The 27,956-nt window shown below is 35.9% G+C and overlaps 7 protein-coding genes, 10 long non-coding RNA genes and 1 other non-coding gene across 18 annotated transcripts; 8 read left to right on the top strand and 10 right to left on the bottom strand.

Moving 5' to 3' along the window:
• Positions 1-320: 320 nt before the first annotated feature.
• Positions 321-1,317, bottom strand: SPOM_SPNCRNA.1391. The gene has a single exon (NR_150270.1). It is a non-coding gene; the product is annotated as a non-coding RNA (long non-coding RNA).
• On the top strand, positions 1,079-3,624 carry mfs3 (spermidine family transporter). The gene has a single exon (NM_001021239.3). The coding sequence runs from the start codon at positions 1,517-1,519 to the stop codon at positions 3,131-3,133; it is 1,617 nt and encodes a 538-aa protein (NP_595331.1). The 5' UTR covers positions 1,079-1,516; the 3' UTR covers positions 3,134-3,624.
• SPOM_SPNCRNA.4899 lies at positions 1,397-3,705 on the bottom strand. The gene has a single exon (NR_194254.1). It is a non-coding gene; the product is annotated as a non-coding RNA (long non-coding RNA).
• A 145-nt stretch (positions 3,706-3,850) lies between these two features.
• SPOM_SPNCRNA.1389 lies at positions 3,851-5,310 on the bottom strand. The gene has a single exon (NR_150267.1). It is a non-coding gene; the product is annotated as a non-coding RNA (long non-coding RNA).
• Positions 4,078-4,986, top strand: SPOM_SPNCRNA.1390. The gene has a single exon (NR_150269.1). It is a non-coding gene; the product is annotated as a non-coding RNA (long non-coding RNA).
• A 441-nt stretch (positions 5,311-5,751) lies between the features above and the next one.
• Positions 5,752-6,968, bottom strand: SPOM_SPNCRNA.4898. Its single transcript, NR_194253.1, has one exon. It is a non-coding gene; the product is annotated as a non-coding RNA (long non-coding RNA).
• Positions 6,969-6,986: 18 nt separating this feature from the next.
• SPOM_SPNCRNA.4897 lies at positions 6,987-8,417 on the bottom strand. The gene has a single exon (NR_194252.1). It is a non-coding gene; the product is annotated as a non-coding RNA (long non-coding RNA).
• On the top strand, positions 7,356-9,733 carry SPOM_SPBC36.02C (spermidine family transporter; the record flags this gene model as incomplete). The annotated part of the gene is made up of 1 exon (NM_001021238.3): positions 7,356-9,733. The coding sequence occupies one exon, from the start codon at positions 7,356-7,358 to the stop codon at positions 9,087-9,089; it is 1,734 nt and encodes a 577-aa protein (NP_595330.1). The 3' UTR covers positions 9,090-9,733.
• Positions 9,734-10,277: 544 nt separating this feature from the next.
• SPOM_SPBC36.01C (spermidine family transporter) lies at positions 10,278-13,861 on the top strand. The gene has a single exon (NM_001021237.3). The coding sequence runs from the start codon at positions 11,737-11,739 to the stop codon at positions 13,477-13,479; it is 1,743 nt and encodes a 580-aa protein (NP_595329.1). The 5' UTR covers positions 10,278-11,736; the 3' UTR covers positions 13,480-13,861.
• prl34 lies at positions 10,398-10,770 on the bottom strand. The gene has a single exon (NR_150746.1). It is a non-coding gene; the product is annotated as a non-coding RNA, poly(A)-bearing (long non-coding RNA).
• A 255-nt stretch (positions 13,862-14,116) lies between the features above and the next one.
• On the bottom strand, positions 14,117-15,556 carry SPOM_SPNCRNA.1387. The gene has a single exon (NR_150265.1). It is a non-coding gene; the product is annotated as a non-coding RNA (long non-coding RNA).
• On the top strand, positions 15,270-18,039 carry SPOM_SPBC530.15C (spermidine family transporter). Its single transcript, NM_001021235.4, has one exon. It carries the CDS (start codon positions 16,000-16,002, stop codon positions 17,548-17,550), a length of 1,551 nt encoding a protein of 516 aa, NP_595328.2. The 5' UTR covers positions 15,270-15,999; the 3' UTR covers positions 17,551-18,039.
• Positions 18,040-18,708: 669 nt separating this feature from the next.
• dsk1 (SR protein-specific kinase Dsk1) lies at positions 18,709-21,836 on the top strand. The gene has a single exon (NM_001021234.3). It carries the CDS (start codon positions 18,828-18,830, stop codon positions 20,460-20,462), a length of 1,635 nt encoding a protein of 544 aa, NP_595327.1. The 5' UTR covers positions 18,709-18,827; the 3' UTR covers positions 20,463-21,836.
• Positions 20,771-22,296, bottom strand: lsc1 (Lsk1 associated cyclin). Its single transcript, NM_001431015.1, has 5 exons — positions 22,107-22,296; positions 21,981-22,062; positions 21,642-21,767; positions 21,453-21,576; positions 20,771-21,396 (listed from the first exon to the last, which is right to left on the bottom strand). Exons 1-5 carry the CDS (start codon positions 22,265-22,267, stop codon positions 20,894-20,896), a joined length of 996 nt encoding a protein of 331 aa, NP_001417959.1. The 5' UTR covers positions 22,268-22,296; the 3' UTR covers positions 20,771-20,893.
• Positions 22,297-23,445: 1,149 nt separating this feature from the next.
• On the bottom strand, positions 23,446-24,402 carry SPOM_SPNCRNA.1386. Its single transcript, NR_150264.1, has one exon. It is a non-coding gene; the product is annotated as a non-coding RNA (long non-coding RNA).
• Positions 23,473-25,837, top strand: pdf1 (palmitoyl protein thioesterase/ dolichol pyrophosphate phosphatase fusion protein Pdf1). Its single transcript, NM_001021232.3, has one exon. It carries the CDS (start codon positions 23,492-23,494, stop codon positions 25,358-25,360), a length of 1,869 nt encoding a protein of 622 aa, NP_595325.2. The 5' UTR covers positions 23,473-23,491; the 3' UTR covers positions 25,361-25,837.
• A 241-nt stretch (positions 25,838-26,078) lies between these two features.
• On the bottom strand, positions 26,079-26,150 carry SPOM_SPBTRNAGLU.05. Its single transcript has one exon. It is a non-coding gene; the product is annotated as a tRNA-Glu (tRNA).
• A 516-nt stretch (positions 26,151-26,666) lies between these two features.
• On the top strand, positions 26,667-27,235 carry SPOM_SPNCRNA.4896. The gene has a single exon (NR_194251.1). It is a non-coding gene; the product is annotated as a non-coding RNA (long non-coding RNA).
• Positions 27,236-27,956: the final 721 nt, after the last annotated feature.

Here is a 27,956-nt window from a genome sequence, read left to right as displayed (position 1 = left end):
TATAAGAGTTGCAAAAAATAAATAATAAATTTACACAAGAAGGAATAAATGAATTAGAGAAAGAGATGAAAATGTTTAGCTAGTTTAACTGCTCCAATCCTTTTTTATTTCAGTTACTTCAACACACTATTATTTATTACTTCTTTTTAGCAATATTCACCCGCTTAACATCATCAGCAACACTTTCCGTACCATCCCTTTCCCCGGCAAAACCGAGCTTTTTGGATACAAAAACCGAACTGGGCTGGCAAAAGCAAGCCATGGCATACGTAAGTATTAATGTTTATTTTACCTCCAGTTACAATATATAAATACAGGTAGTCATGTTACAATTAAAACCGATTCGCATCCCAGCTCGCATGCTGAAAACACAAACTTGAATATGTAGCCCTTATAAGACGGGTGTGTTATTTTGTCTAGAGAGAAAAAAGAATCTATATTAACGGGAAAAGTAAAGAAAATAAGGATAAACAAGGGTTATTAGCCATTAATATCAAAATAGACGGAAAGAAAAAATAAAAATAAAAATATAATGAATAAATAATCAAAACGATAAACAAAATGAAACGCAAAACAAAAATTAGCAAAATGATAAACAGGATAACCTTTTACTTTCCACTCCCCACAAAAAAAAAAACAGAGATTTTCTTTCTTTCTTTTGCAAAACAACTGTTTGAGAAAGCACTTCTATTATTCATACCTCTCTCTTCCTTCGATTCTTTTTTTTTTGTTTACTTTCCGGCATCCATTAAAGAGATAACCCACTATGTTGCATGGCGGAATGCGATCCAAAAGCGCATTCGAGTGTTGCATCATAATAAGGTAATAGTGTAACGATCTTTAGCGCATCCTTGTTTTATCTATATTTTCCATTTTAGATCCGAAACTGCATAAAAAGAATCTTTTCGCATTCCGAAATAGACTCCCAATGCAGATTTAATGAACAACCAACAACATCTTAATTCACAGGTATAAGTGGAAAGACTGCCACCAGATATAGATGGAGACGGATCTTTTTTCGGTCCGAGTTAAGTTCCTTGAAAGTGTTTAAAACAAGATGGATTTCTACACTCTCAACAGACGTTTTACTTAACATTCCTGGGTATTGTGGGCTATCCCATTGTTAAACTTATCTAATCTGGAAAACGTGTAGTGTCGACTAGTACTTGCTGGAAAGCATATGTTTAAAGTCGCTCGCCTACTTAGAACACCAAAAACCTCGCAATAGATTAAAGTTGAGTTGTAGCGTCTTTTAAGTTTCGTTAAATTTCCGGTAGCGAAATTGACCTCTTTTCCTTTAAACAAATATTGAGGAAGGGATATTCTTCATTTAAACACCCAAAAAACAACTGTTTAATATTTATTTCTTATCTTGAAGAATCTTTCTTTACCCGTTTTCTTTCTTTCTTTTATTTTTTCCTTTTTTCCTACTCGTTTTCCCCTTTGCTAGATTGCTGATTGATTCTTCCATCCGTTTTGACGAACGGTCTCATCTTCGTCTTTTAAACTTATCAAAATGTATAACAATAATTCTTCTACCTCTTCTGACTCATCAAATTCTGAGGAAAAGGCAAACGCCCAGCATGCATCTTCTACTGATTCAACTTCTGAGCACACCGATCCCGCCGTGGCAGACGAAGGTTTTCCTGCCGAGCAATACCAATCAGCTGACTTGGAAAAGCAACAGTTATTAATAGAGGAAGGCCCTGGTGGCTTTCCATACATCACAAATCCGGAAAGGTTCTATGTGTCTCTTGAACCCTCAGATCCTAGGTTGGCTGTCAATTGGCCTACACATGTTAAAATATTGCATGTCGCTCTACTGGCGTTTACTACACTAACTGCATCTTGGGGTTCCTCAGTTTTTTCCGCAGCTGCTACCATCTTCGCAGCCAAGTATCATATCGGTCTTACGGTTGCCTTGTTGGGTATGTCTCTATACGTTTGTGGATTTGCTTCAGGTCCTATTTTGTGGGCTCCTATTTCGGAATTGGTGGGACGTAAGATTCCATTAATTGTAGGAATGTTTATGTTTTCGATTTTCTCAATTGCTGTTGCCGTTGCCAAAGATGTGCAAACTGTGATGATCTGTCGTTTTTTCAGCGGTTTCTGCGCCAGTTCTCCCTTGTCTGTTGTGGCAGCTGCCTTTGCCGACATGTTTGACAACAAAACTCGTGGCCCGGCGGTGTGTATATTTGCTTGCATTACCTTTGCCGGTCCATTGATTGGTCCTATTGCTGGTGGTTTCCTTGCAAAGTCTTATTTGGGTTGGCGTTGGACAGAATACATTACCTCATTTATGGGTTTTTTCTCTACTCTTTGTTTGCTTTTTATGAAGGAATGTTATTCTCGTACCATTACTGAGCAAGAGGCTGCCCGACTTCGTGTTGAGTACAACAACAACTTCATTCGTGCCAAGTCTGAAGAAGAGTACATTGACTTTAAGGCTTTAGCAAAACGATACTTGGCTGTTCCTTTTGTCTTGTTGTTCTGCGAACCCATCGTATTTCTTCTCACTCTGTACATGTCATTTGTGTATGGAATTTTGTATTTATTGTTGGAGGCTTATCCAATTATATTTGCAGAAAAGCGACATTTCTCTCTAGGTGTAGACGCCCTTCCATACATCGGTCTTTTGGTTGGTGTTATTTTAGGTGCTGCCCTGATTGCTTATTTCCAGGGTTATTACAATAGAAAGCTTGACGCCAATGGAGGGAAACCAGTTCCTGAGGCTCGTTTACCACCCATGATGATCGGATCGGTGTTATTTCCAGCAGGCATTTTTTGGCTAGCATGGTCCGGTTATTATACTCATGTACACTGGATTGTACCAACACTCTCCGGTTTGCTTACTGGGTGTGGTATCCTTACGATTTTTATGCAATCTTTGATTTATTTGATCGATGCATATCTGTTCCGTGCAGCATCCGTCATTGCTGCCAACACAATTATGCGTAGTTTGGTTGCTGCAGGATTTCCTTTATTTGCTGTTCAAATGTTTCACAATATGGGCATCGGCTGGGCCGGTTCACTTTTGGGATTTATTGCTACCGCTTTAATTCCCATTCCTACGCTTTTTTTCATTTTTGGTAAGCGTATCCGTCTAATGAGTAAAAATACCGTTAATTTGTAATGGATATCTTACTATCCTATCTTAATCGGTTAGTTGTATATATCGTTTACGATTTTCTTTCTCTTTTTTTTTTGGCAGAAATTCAGAGTTTAATTTTTTTGTTTTCCGTCAAAAAGCGGTTGACGAATTATTAGAAAAAAAAAGAGAACAGATAAATGCACCCAATATTCTTTTCGGGTGCTCTCCTTCTTTTCTTTTTCTATTTCATTTTTTTAATTCACCGGAGAAATTGAGGTCATTTTTTATTTTATGGTTTTACATTTCTTAAGCTACTTTTAGTCGGTGTCTCCCACATTCCTATTTTGATTATTCATTGTTTCTGCCAGCGCGAGTTTGAGCTTTGTGTCTGGTTTCTTTTCATGGTAATTTGTAGGTTTCCTCTTTTTCATTAATTTGTTTTTTTACGCAAATAGCATCCATAGTCAATGATGAATATATACTTTATCTTTCTTCTTTTAGATTACTAAGTAGTTTGAAAAACTAATGAGCAAAGATCGAGCAGGCAAGCAAAGGCAAAAGCTTGTTTAAAAGCGAAGTTACATGTCGAGAAAGTTGAAGAGATAAGCTATTGGAAAACAAGTAAACAAAACAAAATACAAAAGAAGAAATCAATGAATAATAAAGAAAAAATAAAAAATTAACTTTTTCAAAACAAATTAAATCTATAAAAGTAAAATTTTTAATTAAAAAAAAAAAACAAAAGATTTAAAAAATAACAATAACCAATAACAATTATTGTAATTAAAATTGAAATGTAAATTTGTCTCATACACAAAGCTAAACAAAAAACAAACATTAAACTAAAATAATAAATTTAGACTAAAACATGCTGTTTACACCTTTCAAGCGTCTTCTTCTTTGCTAAACTAGTTTAAACCTTCAACATTTCTTCCCACTGTAAACGTGTTAAGAATTTTCACGACAATTCAACGCGGCTGCTCAATCACGTTATCAAATCTATCGTAAAGAACCACACACCTTATTTCATTTATCAAATTCTCTTTAACACTCCTTACCCAATTTTGCTTGGACTGTACTAGCGTTGCTTTTGAATTCATAATTCCTTATCGCTTCAGGAAGGAAACAAAGAAAAACGCTCGGAGGTATCGGCGAGTTAATTTAGCAAACGAGATTATATCAACCGATTCTAAAGTGTCTAAATGATCTTTTTTTTTTTCATCTATGTGAACAACAGTTCCTTAACCAAATTAACAAAAAAGCACCCATTTCAATAGTTTTACTAAAGCACGCTAATTCTCACATTGTCTCCTTATTTGTCTTTCATCTTTTTCCTTTTACAAGCTTAGGTCAAGTCAATCTCTTGTAGAGGAAGTTTTGTATTCTATGCGTCCTTCAATCCTACATCCGTCTCGATAACACAATAAAATATTATCTTAACAAAAATTTAACAAAGGGATATATTCTTATTATGGAAACGCCTCTCGGCCGACATGCCCATTTTTCTGCCCCTATAATCATGTGTGCAGTTGCCTTAGATCCGAAATCTCCCTTCTCGTTCCTTCGAATCCAGCTTCGGCCGAGATGATTTGCCTCTTTGAGAATGAGAGGTAGCAAAAGGAAAAGGGGTCGTTTATGCACTAGAAAATGACGACACGTAAATGGATTGCTTAGCTAAGCTTATAGACGTTTAGGTTTTGTTCATGCATATAGTGGAGTGTAAACAAACGGACCTCAATTGACAAGACTTGCACCCTTAAAATAACGTGAGAATTTAATTACTGCGATCCACCATTCATGCATGAAAGACAATGAACCAATTGCTTTGTTTATAAGTGGATTTGAAAATGAACGTATTAGAAGCGGTTTTTAGGGTGGAGTAGGTATATGCAGCGCATAAACGTACTCACAGAAATGACGCGATGCGTTATAAGAAGTAAAGTAAACAAACTGGGGTATATATAGAAAGGTAAACAAACAAAAAAAATTCACTGACCATGCTATTAGGGATGCTAGAGTATGTAGAAGGTGTTTTAGCGTTGCTTTATTTTTCGTAAAAATTAAAAAAAATAAAAAATAAAAAAAAAATAGAAAATAATAAAAATCCTCTTTTTCTCACTTACGTTGCATTTGTTTTGTTTTGTCTATGTTTACTTTTTCCTTTTCTTTCTCTTGTTTTCTAATTTGACACGATGTTGTTTGCCAATATATGCTGAAATAGATTTTTCTACAAAATAATCAAGAATTCACCGTTATTGCTATGTTATGGTTTTGCGCAATCAGTAATAGATAATCAGCGACAATAAGGCAAAAAAAAAATCTAGCGCTTTCGATTTGTCCTTATTGCAATCCCCACGCATGATTCATATCTAAGGACGTAATGAAACACGTTGATAAATGATGATACCGAAATAATGCACTAAAAGCGTTCAGATGCGTTAAAATGCCGAAATCCGTATGCAAATTTAACAGCAAAGAAAACAATGACCAAGCAAGGTCAATCACCTTGCAAAGTGAATGCAAATGTGTGATTTGAAGTCACATTTGTTTTTTTATATAATAATTTCTGTTAATTGTGATTGTTATTGTGTTTCCCCCCTTTCATATGTAAACATTTACAAACCTATAATATGAAAGCAGATCACATTGCGCTTTGATTATAACGGAGACCACGGAACCTTGGCAAATTTTTGTGTCGCCCAACGCATGTTTACCTGTTTGACTTCAATTTCTTCATTTTGTCAATTGCTTCGGAGTTTAATGAATAAAGCCGCGTGTTTCAAAAAATTTTCTATACTTGTCGCTTCGGCTTCATTGTGACCGAGTACATTGCTTTCTTGTAGATCATATCTCTGCGTCATACCAATTGATTGCTGATGCCGTCCCCCTTAGGTAAAAGATACTTAAATTACCTGTGTCTTGTTTTCTCGCCCTCCTTCTTCGCTGTAGCAGACATATTGTTGTTTACTGCGCATAAAACTAAGTACAAAGTACTTTAGATTGGTTTTCTCTAGCTAAATTGTGCTTTCACAAAACGCGTCTCGTTATTCTTTAATTTATATCAGCCGCAATAGAGGACAGAGCATTTTCTTTCTCTTGCCATCCTGTTTTATTTTATTTGAGCTTGTTTTTGTTTATTGTTTTTTTTTTCCCTTCGTCCCTTTTAGTGTACTTTTTAAAATTTTTGTTTCCCTTTCTTTTTCTTAAACCGTCACTCCAAAAACCAGGTTGTAAATTATCCTTACCATTTTTTTTTGTATTCGGTATATATACAAACTTAATATTTTTTCGAATCGTTTTGCTTTCGTGCCGAAAGTGATTGATCGCGTAGCAAATATTTAAAATCCCCTTTCGTTTCGGTTTGTTTTCATCCTTCTATCGAAACACTTTCCGTCTTTTTTCCATTTAGTAGTTAGGTGGGGTTTCCTTTTCTTCTTCTCTGTGTGTTTTTAATTTTACCAACAAAAAAAAAAAATAAACCAATTATTTCGCATTTGGTTTTTTTTCCTAACGTTTGATCATTTAATTCTTTACTCCCATTACAAAAACTTTTTTTTTCCTCTTTATTTACTTGGATTTAGAACGTTCTTCGTACTTTTTACCTTTCTATAGACGAATTCAGAAAGGCCATATTTTTACATTTTATTTATCCGATTTCCTCCTTTCCTTTGCTTCAAATTTCACCCTTGACTCTTCGCATCAGTTTTTTTCTTATTTATTAAACACGTGGAAAATCATATCTTGCTTAGGAAACGAGTTATTTGTACCAAGTTTGCAAGTTAATACGCTTCATACCACTATCATAGACTTCTTTTCTTTGTCTTTCGTTGTTTAGGGAAGAATTTCTCTTCAACTTATTTATTGTTATTATCATTTTTATTGTCATTTAAGCTTCACCTTTTTTTGGTGGAACTGTTTATTCACATATTTATTTCTGAGTTTTTGTGGTTTGCTCAATTTTAATTAATTCGTTTGATCTTTACTCGAAACCATACGATCTTTCACAGCATTTCATCTTTCATCCGTCACCTTCTTTTAACTGTTTAATTTTTCTTTTCCTATTTTTCTTCCTTGCTACTTTACGTTTCTTACTTTAGTAGTACCATCTGTGTTTGTGTGTGTGTTTTTATTTTACTTTGCTACCATCTACTGGGTTTATATACTACATTTCGTCCGATTTGGCAATATTAGCAGCCTTTTTTCTTTTTTCTTGTTTAATCCCCTTCTCCGTCACTCATTAGATTAAAAAAGTTCCGGATTCACAATGTCTTCAACTCCTACGGCCGAAGAGCTAGCCTTGCAAAATACTGTCTCCCAATCTGCATCTGCTCATCCAGAGTTGTATCATACTGTAAGCCATGCGTCTAACAATTCATACCAATTGCCGCAGCTTTCGAGATCTGCCACTTCCAATTTCTCAACTTCTGCCAGATTTGCTGCGAGATATCCTACTACTGCTGGTGAAAGTTTTCAAAATTTAACACCTGTAAATAGTAATCCTTCCAACCAAAATTCCAAAACTGAGCCAAACCCTGATGATGTGGAAAAATGTATCCAAGATCCTCTTTTACAAGTGTTTCCCGTTGTCGAAGAACCTGAGCGATTTGTCTTTTCAATCGATCCGAAAAGTCCTTTGATCGCTGTAAATTGGCCATTTAAACGTAAGCTTAAAACTACTTGCATTTTAGCGTATGTTGCACTTTGTTCTAGTTTTGCATCTTCTGTTTTCGCTGTACCTGCTGAAGCTATCACTACTGTTTTTCACATTAGTCTTACCGTATCTTTGCTTACCATGACAGTGTTTTTACTCGGTTATTGTTCGGGTCCTATTATTTGGGCTCCGCTGTCTGAACTAAGTGGTAGGAAACCTCCTATATTAATTGGAATGTTGGGTTTTGGTATTTTTAACATTAGTGTTGCTGTTGGCAAAGACATTCAAACGATTATGATGTGTCGATTTTTTGCCGGCTTTTTTGCTAGCGCTCCATTAACGGTTGTCGCTGCAGCATTGGCCGATATGTACTCCAACAAATATCGTGGAACCGCCATTACGCTATTCTCTGCTATGGTGTTTGATGGTCCTTTGGTGTCTCCTATCGTTGGTGGATTTCTCACGAAATCTTATTTGGGATGGAGATGGACAGAGTACATTACTTCATTTATGGGATTTTTCGCTCTGATCATTGTCTACTTATTTTGTGATGAAACATATTCAAAGGCCATTATCCAAGGTAAGGCTAAAGAGTATCGTGCCATAACTGGAAACTATTTCGTCCATGCTAAATCAGAAGAGGAGGTTCTCACCTTGAGTGATATAGCAAAAAATTACTTGCTAGTTCCAATGAAGCTGTTATTTACCGAACCCATTTGTTTTCTCATTACTCTTTATAGCTCATTCGTTTACGCTATTCTTTATTTACTGCTCGAGGCTTACCCCATTATTTTTGGGGAAAAACGCCATTTTTCCATGGGTGTTGCGGAATTGCCATACATTGGTCTATTAGTTGGGGTGTTTATTGGTTCTGGTATTAATATCGCCTTTGAACCTTGGTATTACAGAAAATGTTTAGCTCAAGGTGGAAAGCCAGATCCGGAAGCTCGTTTACCTCCGATGATGATCGGCTGTTTCATGTTTCCAGCAGGTATTTTTTGGTTATCTTGGTCGGGTCATTACTCATATGTTAACTGGGTTGTGCCTGCATTATCTGGATTAGCTACTGGCTGTGGAATTTTACTAATTTTCTTGCAATGTATTAATTATTTAATTGATGCCTATTTATTTCGAGCTGCGTCTGCAATTGCCGCGAACACAATTATGAGAAGCGCAATGGCAGCTGGATTCCCTCTTTTTGCTGTGCAAATGTTTCATAATATGGGCGTTGGATGGGCAGGTTCACTTCTAGGATTTATTGCTACCGCTTTAATTCCTATGCCATTTGTTTTTTTCTTTTTTGGAAGAAAGATTCGTCGAATGAGCAAGATGGCCGTCGATTTTTAAGACGTGTAACAATAAGACTTAACCTTTTTATTTGCTTCTGATTTCTTTTATTATTTTTTTTTTATTGTTTCTTTTCATTAAAAAAAAAAAAAAAAAAAAAAAAAAGAAGGTTTAGAGATCAGCAAAAAAATTATTGTGTTATTCAATTTTTTGTTTGTGTTTTGTTGTTTAAAAAAAAAAAAAATACTGTTTTTTACGTATAATACTATTATTCATGGTTGGTTTATCATTGGAACGTTTCCCATTTTCTAGTTTTCCTCTCTTAATAAATAATCAAATCAAGAGCCGACTATTTTCTAAAATTGGGACCCGGATCCTTTTTTTCTTCTGTTCTCCTTTAAAAAAAAAACTAATTCGAAAAAATACCTTCCATTTGTGAGCGGTCGTAAACCCCCTTTCAACACTGTTTCTATTTCCCTCTATACTATTTATTGACCACTGCTTTACACTTTAAAAATAGTATTCTGATTATTCTACGACGTCTTTATGATCGAAAAAAATGAAAATATACGAGGATTGCGTAGAGAAAATGGCACCTCTTTTTCATTTTCAATACTTACATCCTACCATTAAGGAAAAAGTATAAATAATAGAGAAAAATATATTTGAGATCTTGTTTTATTTATTTTGTCATGAAATATATTATAATAAATATATTTTCTCTTTTAATCTTTCCCCGAGACGGGTTAAACAAATATGAACTTTTTGGCGTATACTTCCTGCTAAGCTTTCGTATACATTTGAATTTCTTGTTGTAATCTGTCTAACTGAAATTTTAAAAGAATGAAACAATCGACCAATTAACAATCCTTTTGTCTAAAATTTGTCTGTCTTTTCTTCTCCTCTTTAATCAACCTGAAAATGCCTTACTCATTAAACTTCGTTGCTAAATATTCAATAAAAGGAACAACCTGCTTTTGTTAAACAACATAAGTCCGGCTAAAATTGTTATTTGGGGGAAAGTGTTTACTTTATCATGTCTGCATGATGAGATGCCCGAGCTTATATCAAATTCCAGTTCATCCCTTTCGCTAAATGATGAGAAAAAACCACGCGGTTACTAGGCGTTTTGCTTTTGTCAGTTTATGCTACTAAAATTGTGAGTATTCAATTTTCGTCTCACGGGATTTACCACGACGCAGCGAACTTGAAGCATTTATAGAGCGTCGAATATGATTATTATAAGACAAGGTACTTCTAAGCTTTTAGTAAGTCTTGCTTTGAAATTATAAGCAAGAGCTACAAAGGGAATGCAAAATTTTTATAAAGAAAGAAAAAAAAGGATACTGCTGAAGCACAAGTTGCATTGTGAAAAACAAAATTTGCTTATTATGGGGTAAAAGCTGCTATGGAATATCTGTCTGTTTGTTACTTAAAAACCAAATCAAGTCATCGTTAGTGATATCAAATCTCTGGCAATATTCGATGTTAAGTTGATTTTCGCTGGAAGGGAGCAAGCGTTAAATTATGGTGCTGACGAATAAAGGAGAAAAATGACTATCCTTTTTGAAAATCCCCTAAAAAAAAAGGTTGAAAGAAATATTGGATATTTATAATAACTTCAAAGCGTTTTGCCAATCATAATACAGGGAATATCAAGATTTAGATCTTCAACTTACTATTAATTCTCTCATTTTTGTCTTTATACATATGGCAATTTGAATATATGGTATTTGGGAATTTGAGATTGGTCGACTTTTTTCTCTCTTTTTAGTAAATGATTAAATACTTCATTCAATGGTTATTATTTTGAGACATCTCTTGGCACAAGATAGTGAGATCTCGTTACAGGACGTCAATCCTAAACTTAATTAGAGATTTACGTACGAAGTTTAGTGGCATTTGAGGTAACACTTTTCACCACCATCGGGTAACAACGATAGCTTTGCTATTAAAGGAGATGTAAGTAATAGTCGCAAGGATGAAGACCATAAATGTTGAAATCACTTGGCTGGGTATCTCGATCACAAATTACAAGTTTAAACGAGGCCTTATACTTTTTGATGGCAATTAAATACCCATTTGGCGTGAGGTATCAACGCTATGGATTAAAGGGCAATCCCAAACCATCTTCGGCCGGACATATTTTTTTATTTATCGAGGCAATTTACTATATAAATAGTAGGATGCCCTCTTGAAAATTCATTTTTTAGTGTTTTCTTGATTCAAAAGAATAGATTGAAACACTGGTGCACGCTCACTGATTGTTGTATAGTACATCTTCCTAACATAAAAAAGTATTTGTCGCATAAATTATTCACGCAGAAGAACAGGCTTTTATCCCTTTTAGGCTTCGCCGATTTTTTCTATTAAAAAACAGTTCTTTCATTCTACGAAAAAACATATAATCATTCCTCTTTGCTCGTTCTCGTTTATACCTTTTCTTTCTCTTATTTGAGTGACTGTGATTATCGGAGCGCACTCTTGTATTTTAATTACATCAATCTATTTTTGTCAAAAAGAATATTTTTTAAAAGTCATTGAACTTCATATAATTGATTTTTCCTTTATTTCTTTGTGCTTGCGTTTTTTACATCAGGATCTTTCCTTTTGATATAAGAATAGGAAGATTGCATCTAATTGACCTTTTTCCATTTCATACAACTGATTTACGCCATTATTTTTATTATTAACCATTGTTTTATTAATGTCGGAATCCTCTGTTAATGCCGATACTCCAAAAAACACTAATGATGTGCTGAATGGTGCTTACCAGTCAGCCACTACGGAGCCTGAAGGGCAGTATCGCAGTGCTACTGACAATCCTTCTTTGTACCAAGTACCGACCCATGGATCATTGTATAGAAACCTTTCCAATTCTGCTTCAGCCTATTACCCTGCTAATGGCAATATGAATAGTCGTGAACCAGCCAATGAGTTGTCCGACATTTCTTCTTTAGCTGAGAAGGGTGAATTGGAACCCCCCATGGCTAAATTGCTTAGTGACCCGGATTTTCAAGGTAAGCAATTTCCTACGGTAGAGGCACCCGAGTTATTTATTTTTGAATTGGCTCCTGACAGTCCTTCCATTGCTTTAAATTGGACTTTTTGGCGTAAGATGAAGACCACTTCAATTTACGCTTATGCATCTTTAACAATTGCATGGGGTTCATCCGTTCTCTCCCCTGCTTCCGCTACTCTTGCTAAAAAATACCATATTGGTATGACAACTTCGTTGCTTAATGTTTCTCTTTTCATGCTTGGCTATTGTTTAGGACCAATTTGTTGGGCTCCTATGTCCGAAATTACAGGTCGTAAAACACCTTTATACATCGGGCTTTTTCTTTTTAGTGTGTTTCAAATTGCCGTGGCTACAGCACAAGACATTCAAACTATCATGATTTGTCGTTTCTTCGGTGGTTATGGTGCCTGTGTTCCTCTTTGTGTCGTGGCTGCTGCTTTCGCTGATATGTATCCCAACCGATACCGCGGTACTGCTATTACCATCTTTGCTGCTGTAATTTTTGTTGGTCCATTAGTTGCTCCAATTGTAGGTGGCTTCTTGACGAAATCTTATTTGGGGTGGAGATGGACTGAGTACATCACTTCGTTTATGGGATTTTTGTCTATCATTCTCATTTACCTCTTCTGTGAAGAGACTTATTTAAAAACCATCACAGAAAATAAGGTACAGGAGTATCGAGAAATAACTGGAAATCAACTGGTTCATGCCAGATCTGAAGAAGAATCGCTATCGGCTCGTGATATTATAATGAACTATTTACTTATTCCCCTTAAGATGCTTGCCACTGAACCCATCGTGTTTCTCGTCTCCTTGTACTGTTCGTTTGTCTATGCCATTATTTATCTGTTGTTGGAAGCTTATCCTGTAATCTTTCAAGAAGGACGCCATTTTCCTCTTGGTGTCTCAGCTCTTCCTTATATTGGTATACTGGTAGGTGTATTCATTGGATGTGGCATCAATTGTTTATTTGAACCATGGTATTTTCGCCAAGTCATTAAAGCCGGAAATAAGCCGGCGCCTGAGGCTAGGTTACCTCCAATGATGATAGGCTCTTTTTTGTTTCCTGCAGGTATTTTTTGGCTAGCTTGGTCTGGTTATTATACATATGTTCACTGGATCGTTCCAACTCTCTCTGGCCTTTTAACGGGTGCTGGAATTTTACTTATTTTTTTGCAATGCCTTAACTATTTGTTAGACGCATATTTATTCCGTGCTGCCTCTGTTTTTGCAGCAAATGTCATCATGAGGAGTGCTGTTGCTGGAGGATTTCCCCTTTTTGCAGTACAAATGTTTCATAATATGGGCGTTGGATGGGCAGGTTCGCTTTTAGGATTTATTGCTACCGCTTTAATTCCTATGCCATTTGCCTTTTTCTTCTTTGGAAAAAAGATTCGTGCAAAGAGTAAAATGACTGCTCAGTTTTAATCACTTTGGGGTCTTCTTCAGACAACAATTTTTATTCTTCCATTTTTTTCTTTTAACGGTTTATGGTCCATAAGTTATTTCTCTTTTTAAAAACATTTAATTTTCACCTTATTTAGAATTTAATAGACCTTTGCTGTTTTTATCTGCTTCTTGGTTCACCTGTTTTATTATTCCGTACCCCTTTTTTTCTAATGATATTTTGACTAATACGGATTATTAAAAAAAACTGATGTGCTTGTTTTTCTCCAAAAATTCGGAAAACTTTTTCTGTAATTTTTTTTATTCTCGACTAGAGCTAATACGTCGAAATATAGATGATTGATTAGAAATTAAAAAATCATAATAATTAATCTTTGCAAAATTAACACGTCTTTTAGTTGACTTAATTAATAGCTTAAGTACACAGTTTTGTAAGTACGTTAAAACATCATATATATATGTATATCTCAATTGAGCTGCGTCTGACAATAGCGTTTTAATGGATTTTACGCGTTTCAATTGCAATCAATCATAAATAAAACGCTATTCTAAAATACATGAGTATTCTGTGTAAGAGGAAAGGAAATTTCCATTTGGTGGTAGAAGGTTTGCTTGGCACATCATTTTTTTACAAGCTAATTCGCGACGCGCTTTCTCTATAATGTTTTATCATTAACCATATACCACATATTTTATTGAGCCATGCAAAATCTTATTCAAAAATAATTTTTAATTAATTTGATTCCCTTGTAAGAGTTTTCGGTTTAAGAAAACACTTTGATGAGAGAGTGAGCTCAAACAAAAATAAATCGTTGTCAATTAGACATAAATGAGCAAAAGAGTTGGGATTTACCTCAGGCCAAATAATCCATAGTAATTTGGAAAGGGGTCAGTATGAACCAATGCTTAAAACTTCAATTGACAGGGTCTATAACGGTTGATTTAAACTGGCTACCTTATTGTTGGTAAAGTCATTCATATTGGCACTTAACGAATATCTTTGCAATTATGGTTATTTAGACTGATTTTATCAGGTCTACTTTGACAGTAATTTTTATGTGTTTTTAACACCGAATGACACATTTGAATGGTGTTATCTGTAGCATCTTTTCTAATAAAGCCTGAGCTCCTCCTACTTGCTTATCGATATACAAAAACGACGATTGCTTGAACTGTGTTCCAAGTTGGATTATAAAAAATCAAGTTTATCCTCTGTACCGACAATTAGGAAGCTGAAACCTGGTTCATCGTTTCAGAAACAAACATTGTATTAAGTTAAGCGACAAGTACATTACTAAATTTTGTGTGCTTACAAAACTAACTATAACGATCGGTACCACAAACTCATGCAACCTTTCTGAGGTTTTAAAGAAAAATTCCCGAGTCTATTGCTGACGGCTTGCTCGACTATCTACGCTAAAACAAAGCCTCGGAACTTTTTTTCCTGTCTTGAGTTTTTCGCTGATTAGGTACATCCTTTTACCGACACTAAAAATCAAGGCTATACCATTTGCCTAATATAATTGGATTGTTCAAAGGATCCACGTTTATTAAAACGGATTGACAAGCGAATTTCAAAACCTAACACCGTAACGCATTTGCGCTATTTGAGGTAGTTTGGCATTGATTGCTCAGAGTTGAATATCTTATTAGCATCAGATAGTTTATAAACTTATAGAAACTGATTTTAGGCTTTATATATTTTGCGCATCTCGTTACTGTGTGTTGCAGCCAGGCTCAGAGTTTGCTGGCAAAATCGGAATATAAGAGTCCGGGTACAAAATTTTCTATCGATATATCGCTATCTCCCCAGAACCTTTTCGCAGCAAATTGTTGCATTGAATGTCTCCAGTCGGTTTTAATCTTTAAAAAGAGCTATTAGCTTCTTTCTTCAAGAAATACTTATTCTAAGAAGTTAAAGTTTAATACTGTTGTCAGTGCAATAGAAATAGCTGAACGTATTAACAAATTCTCTGTAATTACACCGTCAGACTAGAATTGGTTCTTGGATATCTTCGGTTCTTCTTTTTTCACCGCTTGCGTCTGATTTACTTTTGATAATCAGGGTGGTATGTTCCATAGATTGGTTGATTCACCAGTCTTCCAAATATTTGATCTTCGCTGCTAATTTTTATTTTTTTTTATCTAAGAAATAAAGATTGGAGTTTGTGATATAAAATTCATATATATATAATATATATACATGTGTATATCTAACAGAAATTAACCTAAAAAATATACATATACCTCCTTCTCATCCTTCTTTTGTATCTTACTCTTTTGTGATACGATATTAGATTGAAATACAGCTGTGCTGTCTTTTTTTTCTTTCAACTTTTCTCTATTTCAATTTTTGCATTTTGAAAGTTATACATATTTCCTTTCAATACGGATAGTGGGTTGATTTCACTATATCCAGTTTTTACTATCATAAAAGCGTTGTATAGTATTATTTTATATCCTATGCACACGCTTGTCTAATCTTCCTTTGTCGCTCAATTCAACATTATCGAAGGTGTTTAAACCCATCTCTCTATACTCATGGCCGAACGTACTTCAGAATCGTCAAGCGAAAGTGCTAGCTTCGACCTTGAAAAACAGCAATCCAATCATCATGATCGGTATCAATCCTCTGTCTCTTCGGAATTAGAAGAATCTCTCAAAAAATATCCGGTCATTAGCAATCCTCAGGATTTCATAGTCACATTAGACGGCCCTGATGACCCTGACTTGGCTGTTAATTGGCCTTTAGCCAAAAAGCTTCGTAACGTAGCTGTTATGGGCAGTGCGTGTTTGTGCGCCGGTTTTGGTTCTTCTATTTTCTCAGGTGCTGTACCCGAGGTTATGGTCAAATTTCACGTTTGTCGCACGGTGGCTTTACTGGGAATTAGTCTTTACGTCCTTGGATTTGCCTCAGGACCTGTTGTATGGGCTCCTATGTGTGAATTATTTGGTCGTAGACGACCAATGATTATTGCTGTATTTATCTTCTGTATTTTCCATATTGCCGTTGCGACGGCCAAAGATATCCAAACCGTTATGATCTGTCGTTTCTTTTGTGGATTTTTTGGTAGTTCACCAATTACGACTGTCGCTGGTTCCTTTTCGGATATGTTCAGTGCTCGAACTCGTGGTCTTGTGATTGCAGTTTACTCTGCTATTATTTTTAATGGACCGTTAATGAGTCCAATTGTTGGTGGTTTTATTGGAAAATCATACTTGGGATGGAGATGGACGTCCTACATTACTGCAATCATGGGATTCACAGCATTTACATCTATGATTATATTTCACCGTGAGACATATACCCGCACAATTACAGAGATACGAGCGTCCAAGGTGAGAGTACTTACTGGGAACTATTGCTTACATGCCAAATCAGAAGAAGAGCCCTTGGAATTCTCATACTTTTTCCACAAATACTTCACATTTCCTCTCCGTCTTTTAATATTTGAGCCCATATTACTTGTGGTTTCAACTTATACCGCTTTCGTATATGGTATCCTTTATGGATTACTTGAAGCATACCCAGTTATTTTTGGGGAGAGTCGAAAATGGAGGTTGGGTGTTGAATCTCTTCCGTATTTGGCTATTTTTGTTGGTGTTTGTATTGGATGCTCTAGCGTTGCCCTGTTCCAGCCCTACTATTTTAAAAAGATGGATGAAAATAAAGGAAGACCTGTTCCTGAAGCACGACTTCCCTCCATGATGATCGGTTGCATTGTCTTTCCCATTGGCATCTTTTGGCTTGCTTGGACTGGTAATTATCCATGGATTCATTGGATTGTTCCAACTTTGGCAGGTAGTTTTATTGGCTTTGGAATCATTACAATTTTTCAACAAACAATCAATTATATCATTGATTGTTATAGTGGATGTTCTGCTTCTGCAATCGCGGCCAATACATTACTTAGAAGTTCGTTTGGCGCGGCATTTCCTCTTTTTACAACCCAAATGTTCAATAATTTGGGAATTGGTTGGGCTGGTTCTCTGGTCGGATTTGTTGCAGTTGGGCTTATTCCAGTTCCTTTTATGTTGTTTTTATATGGGCCGAAATTACGACAAATGAGCAAGCACTGTCTAAAGGATTAATTCGTCATAGAAGTCCGCTTTTTAGTTGATTTGCTTGACCCTCTCTTTTCCAGTTTTTGTTTTTCTTATTTCTGTTATATTCATCTTTTTTATTCAGAAACCATGCCCGCGGTTTGTTGCCTTGGGTTAATGGCCTCAGCATTTACTTGTTGTTATTGTTATTTTCGTTAATTTAACCAGTTTGCTGCCGTTTAGATATTTAGAAACGATGGACTTTGTTTTAAATGATCTCTATTACCCGCTGCCTCTTTCTTTTGTCTTTTTGTGACTTCTTTAATAATTCATCATCCTCAATGATTACTTTTGTTGATCTCCGTTTCCTTTATGTTTCTGATCATCACAAAAAAAGTACCTTTCAAATAGACATTTATATTTATTGGTTGGTTATGAACCTTACATATGATTTCCGTTTACCATAATACATTGCTAAGACCTCAACAAAAATAACTGTTAGCACAGGCCATACTTGTCAATTTATTATATCCCGTTTTTATCAATGTAATTGAATGTTTTCGAGTCCAGGTCTTGCCCGTAGAATCACGGTTAGTGTGAGTAGGTAGTAGATCTCGGGCCGTAGGTGTGAATGCCGTAAAGCTAGAACATTATCTGAGAATTTTCATTTTAAGAACGCCGTATGTTGAGAGAGAAAACAGATCTTAAATATCCCTCTTTTCAACGACTCAAGAATTGTTTACATTTTTTCTAGCTATCCTGTCGAGATCTAAGAGCTGAATGGGATACAGTTATAATGGATAACGATATAAATTTGGAAGACCTTAACACATCTTATGGAATTCTAACGGCTGGGCTACTTCGGTAAAAGTAGTTAGTAAGGGATAGCGATGGGATGAAAGCGCAGGGGGTTCATATTCTATCAACTGCTGATATTTTTAGTGATGCCTTAGTCATTGGTATTCATATATACGGATTTTTAAGTAGTATTATTAAAATATTTATGGTACAGTAACGGAGTGTAAAGGTGGCTTCTCCTACTGGCGTAAAATAATTAGTAAACCATTTTCCCATTTTTTGTTATTTACTATATCGAAACGCTCTTCCTAATGCGCAAAGTTTCCTCGGTAGTGTGCTAAGACTCCACGGTGTTTCCCCGTGTTGATTTTCGCACTAAAAATACTACTCCATACCGTATTTATAACCAGAACAAACAACAACAACAACGAAGGAATTGGTGTATTCACATATCTCAGATATTTTAATTTAAGAGCTGGAGGGACATATCAGTAGTTTCTTCATACGGGGCAGCCAGCCATTTTGAAATGGGAAGTGACGGGTCGAGTTTGTCACCGAAAGTGTCACAACCGGGACACACTGAAATAGTTGACCATGTCAGTGAAAAGGTGATCACGAATGGAAAAAATGTTAATAAAAAGGTCAATGCTGAAGTAGACGGAAAAAGCATGGTGGAAAAGGTAAAAACGCACGAAGAAAATGCAGAGGACTATCACTATGGTGGATACCACCCAGTCTACATTGGTGAAGAATTTCATCACCGTCGATATGTCGTTGAAAGAAAATTAGGCTGGGGACATTTTTCAACGGTTTGGCTTGCATATGATCGAGCTGCCAAACGGAGAGTAGCTTTGAAGGTGGTGCGTTCAGCAGAGCACTATCGAGAGACCTCAATTGATGAAATTCGCATTTTGCAGAAAATTAGAGAAGGGGACGAAAAGCATTTGGGCAAAAAGCATATCATTTCTTTGCTCGATTATTTTGTGCATCGTGGTCCTAATGGAGCTCATGTCTGTATGGTATTCGAAGTTCTCGGTGAGAATCTTTTAAGTTTGATACAGTCATACGGCCATCGAGGAGTACCTGTGGGTATTGTAAAGCAAATTGCCTACCAATTACTCATCGCTCTGGATTACTTGCATCGAGAATGCGGGATCATTCATACTGATCTTAAACCCGAAAATGTTTTAATATGCATTGATCAGGATGCCTTGCAACATATTGAGGCACCTGCAACAACTTCCTCCCCCACTTCTAATACCTCTTCTTCAAAAACAAGAAATAACACTGGTTATACAGCCAAAGCTCCAATTATTAAACGTGGCCAATCTGTAGATAACTCTGCCCAAGAACGCAAGACATTTGCAAAAAATCCAACTAAGAATTCTAAGCCTGCTGGCCAGGTCATTCCTAGCAGTCCTTTTACTTCCACTTTGAGCCGCTTTCCTTCATTAGAAGGTGCTGTTTCAGAAATCAGCCTTCGTGACTCTCAAAAGCATAATTCTCATCCTAATTCTCCGTTTTCTAGTGGAGATAATTCTCTTATACTTGATGGTGTTAACGGTTCTCAGGAACCCGTTCCAAAAATCACTGTTAAAATTGCCGATCTCGGTAACGCGTGCTGGACACGGAAGCATTTCACCAACGATGTGCAAACCCGTCAGTATAGGTCTCCAGAAGTAATTCTAGGATGTCGCTGGGGAGCTTCCGCTGATTGCTGGAGTTTTGCCTGTATCATTTTTGAATTGCTAACCGGCGATTACCTTTTCGATCCACGGAATGGGAATTCTTATTCTAAGGAGGATGACCACATTGCCCAAATTATTGAGTTATTGGTTAATTATCCTAAGCAAATGGCACTTTCAGGAAAGCACTCCCGCGATTTATTTAACCGTCGCGGTGAACTCCGAAATATTCATAAATTGAAGTTTTGGCCTTTAAAAGATGTTTTGGAGCAAAAATACCATTTTTCAGCCGAGTTGGCTCAACAAATATCAGACTTTTTATCTCCTATGTTATGTTTTGATCCTGCCAAGCGAACCAATGCTGGTTACATGAGCAATTCTCCATGGTTGCGCGAAGTGGCTGATCCTACGTTCAAAATCGAGACTACTGGAGCAACCGGTGAAGATGTACCCGGATGGGCTACTGAAATTCGTTAGTGTTTACCTTGATATTGGTTTTGAAGCGCTAGTAAATGATTTTTTTTTATATATAGTTTTTTTTTGCGATATCGTCCCTTTTTTAATTTCCCACCATTAGCGTGATTGCTTTAAAAAAGCATGACACCTTTCACTCTGAAATGGGTTACGTATGATTATCACGATTCCTTCTTTTGATCAACATTTACTGCACTGAAATTTGAACGAAATTTCCTTTTACTTAATGAATATTTAAGATATAGCAGGGTTTAGGTCAGCTGCTTTTTAAATCATATTATGTTTAGAAAACGCATAAAATAAAGTTTTGTCATTCAAAAGGAAGTTAATTGGAAATTGGTAACTTGTAATGTCACATATTAATATACTGTTCAGAATGCTGTCGAAAGAAGGAACAAACCGATGGTAAGATAACTCATTAAGGAACCATTAGATTAAACCGTACCTTTATTTCTCCTTTCTTCCAGCATTCGTTTTTCAAATTCGGTATTAAAATACTTTCTATCGCAGTCTAAAATAAATCTGGCACAACTTTCTTTGGATTCTTGAAGTCTCTTATTTGACTCACGGTATTCATCTGCTAAAGAAGAAGAATGAGGGTCAATTTGGGGTGGTTTTTGAGGACGGCCAGAGTTTTTTTGGGCTCGTTGGAAGTCAACACATAATCCAAGTAATTTTTCCGTTGTATACATATTACCAATGCAAGTGTGAGGCTGATAATGCATATATAGATCGAGTATATCCGCAATCACTGCTTCCGTTAGTGCTGGTGGAGCGAAGAACGATCTGGGAATTATAGGTTGAGGAAGTTGCTGTAACTTGCAAGCAATAGAAATCGATGCGACGGCAACAATATGGGCTGGATATTTTAACATTGTGTATGTTTTATAAGCATCAGTGCAGACATTCCAAGCTATACTTGCCGTGGAAGATGAAACTGAAAGTAAATTAGTTAACTCGAAAATTATAAGGTAAAATGAATAGCAGTCATACATTTCAGTGATTTTGCAAATTTTACCATGTAATTGTGTGGATGTCGGACTCGAAAATCGAAACAAATCAATTCCAGTGTCATTCTTTCTAAACCTAGAATCCTCTTCTTGTTCTCTTCGATTAGCTAATACACCTGTAAGCAAGTCTCCTTATAAACAAAAAACAATTATTGCGCACCTTGTAACATACTTGTGAATGAGCATCGACCTCAGAACCTGGATGCTTTTGAAGATAATGTGCTAAAAGAATATCACGAAACTTTTTGGCCGTATCTTCGATTTTACTAGCAACTACTAAGCAAGCAGTAGCGCACTCCTAAATGTGTTAGTTATTTTTGAAAGAAAAAGAGCCTAAATCAAGAGAATATGATGTTTATAACTTGGAGTAGCTGAGCTAACATTATTAAAAACTGTAGTCTTTTTTAATAGTATGACCAATGTACAGCATTCAGAATATTCTTATATCAGAATACGTAAAATTTCAAATAGCACAGCATACTCATGTGCGAAAGACATCCAAATAACATACCAGCAAAGGAATTTCATTCACGGGAAAAAATAGTTGGAAACGACTGTATAAAAGCATTGCAAGGCCGCTGGTCCTTACAGGGCTAAAAAAAAGTTAGATTCTAGATAATTTTGAGGAAAAGCATACAATTTTAAAGTTTTTGAAAGTGTTGATATCCAAGCGAACGCCTGCATTCGCAAATTATTTTCTTTGGGATCTCGCGTCGACAAAATTCGACTTATTTCTTTTTCTGAATAGTATGGGTGTGACATTCGTATTGAAAGTACATGATTCTCATTTTCTGCCATTTTAGCAGCTAAAATGGTGCTGGGTTTGTGAAGGCCTGGCTTTACCTGCAAGGTGCAAGTATGCTGAAGTTAAGCGATTCCTTTTAAGTAACGCATTTTATCATGTTGTATACTGTAAATCAATTAAAATAAAATAATTTTAATTCAGCAATTGCAGCTCGAAATTATCATGGAAATGTTCGCAGTTATTGAATTTGTAAATTATGACAGTCCTGCGTGCTATTGTAAAAGAGTTATGAAATTACTCATTTCTAAAATAAAATGATTGTTTAACCTTCGGAGTGTTCGTCGTTTAATTTCTGAAAGTAGCGAACTCCTACACTACAACATGATTTTAGTAAATTAGTTATTTAAGTAAGGAATAGAGACGCTATGACCTTCACGCCAATTTGTCTGTTAATTAAAATATTTTTTGCATTTTTTTTTGTCTAATGAAACAGACATTTCGTCAAATTGAGCTATCATAAGAAAACATTAAACATCTAATAAATTCATATTTTCCTAATAATTCTATCATTTTGCATATTCTTATTAACTAATTAATTTTTGCGATTATAAACGCCAAACATTTCCTGAAAGCTTTCCTTTCAATCTTTTAAAGTGAAACTCTCTTATTTTTTTTCTTATTAAACTAGTAGATATAGGATGATAATATCTTTTAATTATTTATACTATACATTGCTTCATTATTTCAGCAATTTTTACGTTCATTATAATTTAAATTCTGCTGCACAAGAAGATATGTATTTTCACTTCTTTATTAATGATAATTTACCATGCTTAGTACATGAGAAAGGCCCACAACTGAATAATTTTATGGTGATACCAGGATTCAATTTTAGGATGGTAATTTTAATAATAAATAAATCATAGAATTGAACCATTTGAGTGTTGTCATATGCATTTTTTTAATCTCTTAGGGTTATTTTCTATTCCAAACATTTCAGATAAAAAGATCGTTCACAATTTCTGCAAATCCAGACACTGCCTTTTGAGAATTTAAAAATATCCAAAAAGTAGATGAAGTATACAAATTTCATCTTGAAAAATACCTGTGCAAAGTTCTGTTTCAATTTTTGTAATTGATCTCACACTTCAATTGTCTAATACATACTTATATATTACAACTTTAAACTTTCGCTTAGATAAAAGCTTAGATAATACGTAACTCATCAATTCCTTGGGTAATTTTCTGAACCGTATTCAACACTCTTTATTTTCGCCATGTTGAGCTGTAGCTCATTTTTAATCTTTTTTCTATTCTCTTGGGTTCTTTTACCTATGAAAAGTTTTGCAATACCAATTATTAGTTTGGATAAGGTCCGACTAGCTATTAATGACGGAGCTTCTGAACAATTACCTGTGGTGATTTGGCATGGCTTGGGCGATACTCCCACTAGTTTTACTCTTACAGAGGTTAGCCAGCGTGTTCAGAAACTAACTAAAGGTGCGGTATATGCTATCCGCGTCGGTGACAACGAATTTGAAGACATAAAAGCTGGCTACTTAGGTAAGCTAGAGGATCAATTGGATGAAGTCTGTGATTTGATAGGAAATGAAGATTCCCTTTCCAACGGATTTTATGCGCTTGGATTAAGCCAAGGAGGATTGTTTTTGAGAGCTTTAGCCCAGACATGCGATGCGGCAAAAATTCGCTCACTTATTACATTGGGTTCTCCGCATTCAGGAATCAATACAATACCAGGTTGCTCTCCTACTAATTTGATTTGTAAGGCTGTTGTTCATTCAATTCTTGGACTGGGTATATGGCATTCATGGATACAAAATCACGTCGTGCAAGCACAGTACTACCGCACGGAGAAGCAATATGACAAGTATTTGGAAAACAACAAGTTTTTGACTCATTTAAACAACGAAGTACTACATGACAACTACACTAGAAATATCGAAAAGTTGAAAGAGTTGGACAATTTGGTTGCCGTGTCGTTTGAACGTGACGATATTGTAGAGCCACCATATTCGACTGGATTTGGTTGGATTAATGAAACGACAGGAGAAAACATTGAAATGGAAGATTTTGTTCTTTACGAAAGCCTTGGCTTGAAGGATTTAGTTAACCAGGGGAAACTGGAAACCATCAGTTTTCCTGGCAGGCACTTGCAAATGAGATGGGGGGATTTTGACGCTCTTGTTTTGAAATATTTTAAAGATGAGAAAGAAGAAAAGACTGAGCTAGAAGAATCTACAAGACCTTCCAACTTCTTATCAACATACTTTGTTAGTCCATTAGTTTCAGCCATTGATGGAACGGTTGATTATTTACATGGAAAGTCCTTGTTCCCCGAAAAAAGAAATTTCAAAGAACTTACTATGAGGAAAAGAAGCATTGTAACTCCTGAAGACTCTGAAGAAGTCTATCCTTACATTTCCGAGTTTGTCGCTGCTTCTAATGTTTCGGAGGAAAAAGGACCTAAATCATTTGCGAACCTTGCTTTTATTACTATATTTTCTCACTTTTTCTACCACATTGATGACATGTGGAGAAGCACTTTGGGGTTGTTTTCTTTAATTCCCCAGATTATTGGCATCATTTACCTTACAGTGATGTTTACTGGTAGGGAACTGGACACATTCATGCAATTTGGGGGTCAAGTAGTGAATGAATTTATCAACTATGTCGTGAAAGTATCACTGAAGTACCCTCGTCCTGCGGATATTGAGTATGGTGTTGGATATGGTATGCCAAGTAGCCATTCTCAATTTATGGGATTCTTTTCTGCTTATATGATTGCTTGGGACTACAAGTATCGTCGTAGTCAATGCTTTAGTATGCTTTCTTTTGCCAAATATGCCATATATTTGACGTTGTCTACGTTTGTTTGCTCTAGTAGATACCTGCTCGATTTCCACTACTTAACACAGGTTGTATATGGATACATGATTGGATTTGGAGTCGGATTGTTCTGGGTCTATCTGGTGGGCAAATTGAGGAGTTTAGGTGTCACAAAATGGTTGCTTAGCCTTCCTCCCTTGCAATTCTTTTACATTAAAGACACTATCCCGCACAGCAAGGACAACCATAAAAGACAATGGCTGGAGAGCAAACAGTTCAAGAACCAAAAGTCTAATTAGCAACAGGCGATTTTGGGCAAAATGAAGAAGTCTAATGGTTTTAAGTAAATGCTATGGAGGAGTGATTGTTGTCTTGAGTCAATTATTTACAATGAAAATTGTGCGATAAAAATTTGCCATACTTCAAAAAATTTCTATTAACTGTTTGAGCAATTCGATTTTATTGTTGTCTTGAGTCAATCGTTTACAATGAAAATTATGCGATAAATTTTGCCATACTTCAAAAATCTCTTTTAAATATTTGGACAATTTGATTTTGAAACTAAGAGGTACCCGACGACATTTACGATCTTATGGGAAGCTTCAAGAATCGTGTTGTAGACATGAATTTACGTTGGACACTTGAACGTTTTAATTTTACTGAGTTTATATTCATATTTTGGAAGCTTGTCGAGTAAACATTCGATATATGTATTTAATAAATCTTCGGCAATGGGATGCTTCATCAGAAGTTCTTTTGTTGATTTTGAAAAGCAATTTTTGTAACTACTAAACGATTTAACAGTGAAATTTCCGACTCGTTCAATAGATTAGTTTGTTGTAAATGTAAATGTGGTTAGAGAATGAAACACAGATGGTTTATAGACATTGTTGAACTTGAAGCAAAAACAAGGCTTTAATAATTGATCGAATAGTGCTAAATGATAATTGTATTACTTCTCATGTTGATTTAAAAAAAAAAAGGAGTGCAATATACACTTGTAAATAAAAACTTATTCTCCGTCAGGGGGAATCGAACCCCCGCCGCATCGGTGAGAGCGATGAATCCTAGCCACTGGACCATGACGGATTTGGATAGCTTTAAAGAAATTTAGACATATACTAGTAAAAGAAACTAATAAAATGACAGTATCACAAGTTGTTTAAAAGAAAAATTTTAGTGCGTACAAGACTTGGATGAGGAGTCGCAAAAATATGAAAGCTAGATAAAGTCTACACTTTCTTTCTCACTTTCCCCACTGAACAAGATCTTTCCGTAGAACAACCTTGCCGTACAAACAAGAATGATACCTTCTAGTGTCATAGCATCCCAATCTTTGCGCCTCCATTCTTTTCTTGTTCACTACTCTCTCTTGCTTGGCACCTTTCCTCCGCTGCTTCTTTTTACATCCTTCACCGCATTGCACTATTCTATTAACGAGCTTCAGCAGTTTTCAGCGTTTCCACCTCGGTACTTGGTTACGGCATTGCATAGGAGGCGTCATGTACGGCAGTTGAGGATGCGGAATTTAAATGTTGCATGGCTCGAACTACTCATTTTAAATTCCGTACCTTGTCAACTGCCGTAACGGATTGGTTCGGATCCGTAATAAACCTTTAAAGAAGCGCACACTACATATGCTGCGTTGCGATATACAAAAATGGAAAAGAGACTTGCCATAGATCGCTTGGTAAGCTGGGGAGGAAGGAAAAAATTGCGACGCAAAATTTTCATTGATCAAAACGCCCACTAAAATCCGAAAACGAGTAGCAAGTTGGGGGGGGAAAGTAGGTAGAAGCCGCTGAAGATGATGGAGTTTTTAAAATGCGAAAGGTTGGTTTTTGCACAATGTAAACAAAGCCGATTACACATTTTGCAGGCGGAAAAGGCCAGCAAGTAGTATAGCAAAGAACAAAAGACCGACACTTGGGTGCAGTTGAAATGCGACACAGTTCAAATACCATCGTTACGAGGGCTCGATTAAATTTTTTCGTTGGCAATGGAACTGTAGGGGACAAGGATATATGGCTAGTGAAAGCTGCATACAACTGTGTACTTGAAAACTGAGTAGGGAAGAATCAAATTGTTTACAGATTAATACAAAATTGTTAAGTTGTTGAGATTTGACTCTTAACATATAAAAAGAACAGAAAACCATATTCTGCAAAGAGATTCTGTCTAGCGAATGCTTTTTTTTTTTTTTTTTTTTTTTTTTTTTGCTTTGTTTTCCCCCTCAATTTCTGCTCTGAGATCTGGTTCTTCGCTCTTCCGTTTTTTTTTCTTTTTATTTTATCAAACCTATATTCTTCCTTTGTTTATATTGTTTGTTAACATCACATTTTCGGTTCTTCTATATCTTGTTCCCTCTACAAATAAAGTACTCGGCTGTTTTGTTGAATCCCTTTCTTTTCACTAGTTCGTTTACAACCTTCCGTCTTGCTGGTCCCACTCACCGTCTAAGTTCGGCCTTGACATTCTTATTTCCGCTCCCCAGTTCTTTTATAACCAGCAGTGTTGTAACGTACCTTCTCCTTTCTACTACTGCTTTTCTTCATACATCTGTCTGGGGCTTTTTTTTTTTGAAGCAGTATAGCTGCCAGAACAAGCATTTTCTCGTCATAAAATTGTTCCATCCATCCATCCGTTCATTACCGATCATTCTCCTTTCCTTTCCATTAGCATTAAACAAAAAATCGACAAAAGGATAAAAGCATAAACGGCGAAAACAATTATTGAACTCTCAGTTCTCCAGAAAGACGAATACATCCTTCTTGTCTCTCTTCTTCACTCTTTTCCTCGCTTTCCTTCTCTCCTTTTTGTTGACTTCGTTCCATCTCGGTGATCCTCGCAAACCTCATTTCCCAAACTTGTGTACACATCGCTGGTTTGTTTAAC

Source organism: Schizosaccharomyces pombe (genome assembly GCF_000002945.2).
Source record: "Schizosaccharomyces pombe strain 972h- genome assembly, chromosome: II".
Classification (NCBI taxonomy): Eukaryota; Fungi; Ascomycota; class Schizosaccharomycetes; order Schizosaccharomycetales; family Schizosaccharomycetaceae; genus Schizosaccharomyces; species Schizosaccharomyces pombe.
This window is presented reverse-complemented; position numbering and strand designations above follow the sequence as displayed.

Excerpts from the sequence above, each read along its gene's own strand:
- mfs3 (NM_001021239.3), top strand. The coding sequence starts at position 1,517 with ATGTATAACAATAATTCTTCTACCTCTTCTGACTCATCAAATTCTGAG.
- SPOM_SPBC36.01C (NM_001021237.3), top strand. The coding sequence starts at position 11,737 with ATGTCGGAATCCTCTGTTAATGCCGATACTCCAAAAAACACTAATGAT.
- SPOM_SPBC530.15C (NM_001021235.4), top strand. The coding sequence starts at position 16,000 with ATGGCCGAACGTACTTCAGAATCGTCAAGCGAAAGTGCTAGCTTCGAC.
- dsk1 (NM_001021234.3), top strand. The coding sequence starts at position 18,828 with ATGGGAAGTGACGGGTCGAGTTTGTCACCGAAAGTGTCACAACCGGGA.
- lsc1 (NM_001431015.1), bottom strand. The coding sequence starts at position 22,267 with ATGGCAGAAAATGAGAATCATGTACTTTCAATACGAATGTCACACCCA. Across the intron at positions 22,063-22,106 it reads CTTTCAAAAACTTTAAAATT|CCCTGTAAGGACCAGCGGCC; the intron begins GTATGCTTTTCC and ends ACTTTTTTTTAG. Across the intron at positions 21,577-21,641 it reads AGGTCGATGCTCATTCACAA|CTAATCGAAGAGAACAAGAA; the intron begins GTATGTTACAAG and ends CAGGTGTATTAG.
- pdf1 (NM_001021232.3), top strand. The coding sequence starts at position 23,492 with ATGTTGAGCTGTAGCTCATTTTTAATCTTTTTTCTATTCTCTTGGGTT.